Source organism: Ischnura elegans, chromosome 6, assembly GCF_921293095.1.
Source record: "Ischnura elegans chromosome 6, ioIscEleg1.1, whole genome shotgun sequence".
NCBI classification, from domain to species: domain Eukaryota; kingdom Metazoa; phylum Arthropoda; class Insecta; order Odonata; family Coenagrionidae; genus Ischnura; species Ischnura elegans.
In genome coordinates, this window is record NC_060251.1 from 117,297,546 (window position 1) to 117,303,463 (window position 5,918).

The 5,918-nt window shown below is 40.2% G+C and overlaps 1 protein-coding gene across 1 annotated transcript; it reads left to right on the forward strand.

Moving 5' to 3' along the window:
• Positions 1-2,264: 2,264 nt before the first annotated feature.
• LOC124160531 (translation initiation factor IF-2-like) lies at positions 2,265-5,266 on the forward strand. Its single transcript, XM_046536392.1, has 4 exons — positions 2,265-2,456; positions 2,592-2,805; positions 3,328-3,746; positions 4,803-5,266. Exons 2-4 carry the CDS (start codon positions 2,676-2,678, stop codon positions 4,818-4,820), a joined length of 567 nt encoding a protein of 188 aa, XP_046392348.1. The 5' UTR covers positions 2,265-2,456; positions 2,592-2,675; the 3' UTR covers positions 4,821-5,266.
• The last annotated feature ends 652 nt before the right edge of the window (positions 5,267-5,918 follow it).

The window sequence follows — 5,918 nt, forward strand, 5'->3', positions numbered from 1 at the left end:
TATCACTAAAATTCTGCTCCACCATTCTTTGAAATATCTCAGGGGCACAAGCTATGCCATAGGGCATTCTCAAGTATTTAAAGCAACCAAATGGACTGGAGAAACCACATTTGAGGGATGACTCTTCATCTAATTTCACTTGGTGGAACCCTTCTTTCAAATCGAATACGGTGAAATATTTATTTCCACTCAGTTTCTCAGATATTTCACCCACAGTTGGAACCGTGTGATATTGCCTGATGATCACCTTATTTAAGTCAACGGGGTCAAGACAGAGACGTAAATCCCCGTTTGGCTTTTCAGTGATCACCAGATTACTGATCCACTCTCTACCTGTCAAGCTCTCTAGCTTAGTAATAATTTTCTTGGCTTAAAGCCTCTCCAACTCTAGCTTAAGCCTTTCTTTTAGTGCTGAGGGCACCCTACTTGGCGGTCTTGACATTGGCTGCACATTCTCCACTGTGGCTATATTACAACATTGCGGGAAGCACCCGAGACCATCAAATACACTCTTGTACATTTTAAGAAATTTATTTTTTGGTGATACCTCATCAACATTAAATACTCTTTTCACCAAATTCAAAGATACACACCCAGGTAATCCCATGAGGGGTTGATAATCACTATTAACAGTTACAAAATCCAGAACACATTCAACATCTTTAAAAGTACACATCAAAGTAGCAATACCTTCGGGCTTGATTTTCATGCCACCATAGGACTCAAGTAGTACACTTGTAGGCTTAATTTCAATACTTTTCCCTATCTTCTTTAGTGCACGTATAGGCAAGACATTTACCTGAGCGCCCGTGTCTAATTTTATTTTAATCACTTTCCCTCCAATCACCACCTTCTCAACCCACTCATTTGGGTCTTTGATGACGTTTGCACCCACTGAATCAACGCACAAATTCACTGAGACTGCATAGCAGGACACTGATGATGTGTCCGACAACGAGTCAGACTCTACCACATCAACATGAACATTTCGCACCCTGCACGACACTGCGAAATGGTTCATTAGACCGCACTTTGCACACTTTTTTCCGTACGCAGGGCACTCTCGGGGGCCACGGCTTTTTTGGCACCGCTTACAGTTGAATTTTTTATTGCCTTTGCTCACTCTTTCATCTGGGCCTGAGTTCACACTACCCCGGATTCGTCGGTGGTTGAACTTGTTCTTTTGAATGGAATCGATGTGGAGGTCTCTTCTTTCAGGCTCCACTGTTTTTTCTCTCATCTGCTTCACTTGTCTCCGGCTCTGTTCCACCGATCTGCAGTGGGCTGCCGCTCGTTCCAAAGTCAGGTCCTCCAGCCTGAGCAGGGCCTCCTGTACAGACTTATCCCGTATTCCATGGACGATTCTGTCGCGCAGTACGGAGTCCTCTTGTGGCTCCGATCTCGAAAATCCGCAATTTTTTATGAGGCGCCGACAATCTGCAAGGAAATGCTCGAAACTTTCGCCTTCTTCCTGCACCCTCTGGTTAAATAGAAAACGCTCAAAGGTTTCGTTGATTTTGGGCGCAACGTAAGACTCAAAGGCTTTGAGCACACTTATATATTTGCCTTTTTCCGTCTCTGACAGCGGAAAAGTCGCAAAGAGCGCTATCGCACTTCCACCCAACATGTTGAGCAAAAGGGCGATTTTCACTTTATCAGTCTCTCCGTCCCGCTTGGTGGCCGCTAAAAAATTATCGAATTCACGAACAAAATTGGTCCAGTCTGCGTGGGCATGAACACTTTCTATTCTTTCTAACTTTCTATTCAAAGTGATGGAAAAAATGGGATTCCCTGAAGGCTTAATCGATACAATTAAAGTTCTTTATAATGACCCATATGTAAAGATTAAAATAGGCAACCATGAGTTCACAGAATGGATAAAAGTTGGAAAGTCCCTTAGACAGGGATGTCCCCTATCTATGCTGATGTTCTGTCTTCAGCTTAACCCACTGTTGGATATGTTAGACCATGCAGGAGTAGGACAGGGCCGTATTCTTAGTCGTCGCTACATATTTTGCTTTAGCAGATGCAGTAGCGAGTTCTCCGCTGCAAATGGTATTAAGAAACAATGCCAAACAATGCTACATCTCCCCGTCTGCATTCCTCGGAAGAGGCATTGTTGCCGATTTGCTTTCTATGAGTTTGATGACGTAGTGCATTGCGTAGGCGAATTGTGGCGACAAAATTGCTCGTTCATTGTGGAATCAGAGAAAACTATGCGTGACAAGTGAAGCGCGAATATCGCCAAAACTCAGTAAACTCAGTAAACAACAAAAGTGGACGGTAAGGACGGTAAGAGGTTGACGGCTATTGAGAAAGAGTTCTTAGTGGATCTGGTGGGAGAAAAGAAGAATGTAGTAGAGAGCAGGAAGACGGATTGTGTGGCTCTCAGCCAAAAAACCACGGCATGGAGGGAGATTGCTGCAGATTTTAATGGGCGGGAAGGAGTTACGAAGGTATGTACTAGTTCTGCAATTATTGCAGTGTTGTCGTGTGTGTGCTTTACTGTATTGTGTTTGTGTCTTCAAATTCAGTAGAACTTAGAATAATTGTATTATCGTGATTGAATAAAGTGTTTACTTAATCAACAGCGGACGTGGCAACCACTGAAAAGGTCGTGGGAAAACCTAAAGGCTAAAAGGAAGAGGGATTTAGCTGCTCTAAACCAGCAGAGGATGGCAACTGGGGGAGGCCCATATGTCCCGCAGGTCGTGGACACGACTCCGGAGTTGGAAGTTGTTTTCCCGTCCATTGAGCACAATATACCCAACACGGGAGATTCGGACGAGGTGCCAACGGTAGAGGGTAGGTAATCGAATCTTGATCGGTTTGGTACGTGTAATCTGTGCTTTTACAATGAATTCGAAGAAGAGTGTACATAATTATGAGTGTGCGCTTTTCATAAATACGACATTGCATTGAGACTTCTCAGTACATTCATATTCATTAGAATAGCCTAATTGCTTTATAAACAGCTACAATATCAGTTAAAGAAGGTTATCATTATTTTTTCAGTTTTTGTCCTATGGTCACTAAATTTAGGATTTAATGCTTATTCCACATTCTAATCAATACAAGAATATAGGAAAACGCTACGACAATTAGTTAAATATGATAATCTGCATCAGTGGAACTGTAACCCAAATGACAATTGCCATTTGAGTCTTATTATCTTTCTCTGGAAAAAAATAATTTTTCTTTTAATATGCTGGATGTAATTAATGAACATTCCAATACCAAGGGTCAGTGATTCCAGTGTCACTTGAATTGATTCCATTACAATAAAAAGAAGTGCATTGGATGTAAAATACCACATTCTCCTTGCAGCTGCTGCTGTGCCAGAGGTACATGAAGTACCTCCTTCTACGGCTAAGCACCGTAAAGGAAGTAAAAGGAGTGTAGTTGAGAGAGAGGCTGAAGAGAGGTTGGCAAAAGTCCGTTGCCTCAGGGAAGAAGAAGCATATGTCTGCCAGATGAGGCGGGAGCTGCTGATGATGGATATGAAAGTGAAGGAGGATGAAAGTGCTGCCGCAGCTGCTAAGCGCCTCTCAGCCGAGAATGAAGCTGCTGCCTCAGCCAGCCTACGTGCAGCTGCAGAGGCTCAAGATGTAGCAGCTAAATTGCAGGTTGAGGAGGCAAGGCAGCGTGTTGCGGCAGCTACAAAGTTAGCAGCCAATGCTGAGGCTGCCGGCAGACAGCAGCGAGAGCTCTTTGAGCTTCAGAAAGAGGAGTTAATGAGGAAGATGGTAAATTTAAACTTGCATTTATTTATAATATTTATTGTTTGGGGTTTGACAAACCTCAGTTATTATTAATGGTATCTCTAACAGAATAAATTGGCGTGTGAAATTGGGATAGATAAGTTTCATGAGAAGTGTAGGATTGTGGTGAGAGTAGTTTTATCTCATAAGGACTTATTTTTATTGCTTATTCTCCAGAGTCAATTTAAATATTTGGAAATATATCATAATAATGCTATCCAACATATTTCCAGATATGACTGCTGTTGCCATAAATTTTACAATGCTGCTATGTTGAGGAATTTCTAAAGGAATTTGCTTTTTCATGCTTATGAGTACTAAACTATTCCAAAGTGACCATTTAAAAACATATTCAGCATCGAAAACAAAATTAGGCAAATGGTACAATATAATTGACTGTTTTGGGACAGTTTGTTGATAAAATGATGTAAAATTGTCACTTACTAGTTATGTTATCGGTGTCCGGTAACAAGTAAGGGACTGCCAGTGGGACACTGAATAATTAAAGTGAAATTTATAGGCCTGCTCCTTGAGTAGAATGTAAATCTGAGGTTGCTCCTATTATTTTACTGTGTCATCATAACTTACAGAAGTTAATATTAATGAAAAACTATTGAATATTCCAACTTTTCTGTTTTTAGGCTTATACATATAGGTGATGCCCTCTGAGTTTCCCTTGGCCAGTATTGGCTCCCAAAATTGTAGTGCCCACAATCACTCAAAAGTTCAATTAATGTTAAATGCTAGGCTATGTACTTAGAACTGCTTCTGCTATCATACATCATATTAGTGTCTAGTTCAAAGGTATCACCAAAACATGGATTAATGCTTCTAAAACTTGCCATTGAAAATACCCATGATTTATTATCAAATACTGGCTGAGAAAATAAGCAAACTTTGTATAAAGCCATGATAGAGTTTTCAATTCTTACCGTGATGGATAGTTTAGATGGATATGTCTAGTTAGTACTTAATTCTTTTTTCCTGTTTTCGCTATGCAAGGCAACCCATATTCATTTATCATGCCTTTCCCCCCCACAGGGCCATCCTCCTCGCTGATGTCTGCTGCTCCACTTCATATCCATCATCACCAGTTTTTGGCTGAGGGATTCTCTTACCCCCCCTCTCTCCCTCTGCTTCACTCCTTTCCTTGGCACCTGTGTTGGGTTATTGTGCTTGTTGCCCTTTATTCCGGAATCGGGTCCTCGGTCTGCAAGGATTCTCTCATTCCCACCTGGTTTACCACCCAGATGAGACATTGTTTTCCCACGACCTTTGATCTGCATGTTTGTGAATACTATGTGCTTATGTCCTTCCATGCCTATGTTGTCATCAAGTTTTTTTTTATATTCTTGTTTGTTGTTTATGGAATTAAATGTTTATGCTTGAAAATTTGGTCTGCTACGTGCATGCGCATTTGGTGGAGGGTTTATTGTTCATGCATGGGTCTTGAAGCCAGCCATCACTGCAGTTAGGTTAATCAATAACATATTATTCATATTATTTAGCACAAGAATTTATTTTGCTTTAGATTCACATAGATTGCAACTTACTACATAACACAACACAGAAAAGTTTAGTAATAATTGATTATTTATTTGTTCACAATAAGAATTACCTTTGTATTAAGGCATGGGTAAAATGAAGTTACTGATACGAGAATTATAACATCACCATAATACATGTTCAATATCACATAACAGTGTAAGTAATGAAGTAGGTAAAAGCGTATTCTATACCTCATTTGTGTGTCGTATGGAAATCCCTTGTCAGAAATATCATATTTTAGATTTAGGCAAAGTTTTCAATTGACATATTTGATATAAAAATTTTATATTTTGTGGAAGTTTGTCATATTATAAGCAAATTTTTCAAATGCATTACTTAGTTCTATTAGTCCAAGCAGAATTTTAGGATCAACTTTCTTGACCATTACTGTAAAATTGTAAATTCCTATCAAACTAACTGAGATTCTTACTAGTGACTACCTCAATAGGAATCAGCTGATTAGTACCGCCCAAAATCACAGCCAAAATTAATTTATGCCACAATATTAGAAGAAAACTTTTGTTTCTCAACTGGACATGGGCATATCCAGCAAGGGGACCTCCCCCCACCACCCTCCCCTTGAGTCAGAAATCACAAAAGTCTTTAAGC

What these genes read in the sequence shown, in the direction of transcription:
- LOC124160531 (XM_046536392.1), top strand. Translation starts at nt 2,676, where the DNA reads ATGGCAACTGGGGGAGGCCCATATGTCCCGCAGGTCGTGGACACGACT. An exon ending in CGAGGTGCCAACGGTAGAGG is followed by an intron (nt 2,806 to 3,327) that starts GTAGGTAATCGA and finishes TTCTCCTTGCAG; the next exon opens with CTGCTGCTGTGCCAGAGGTA.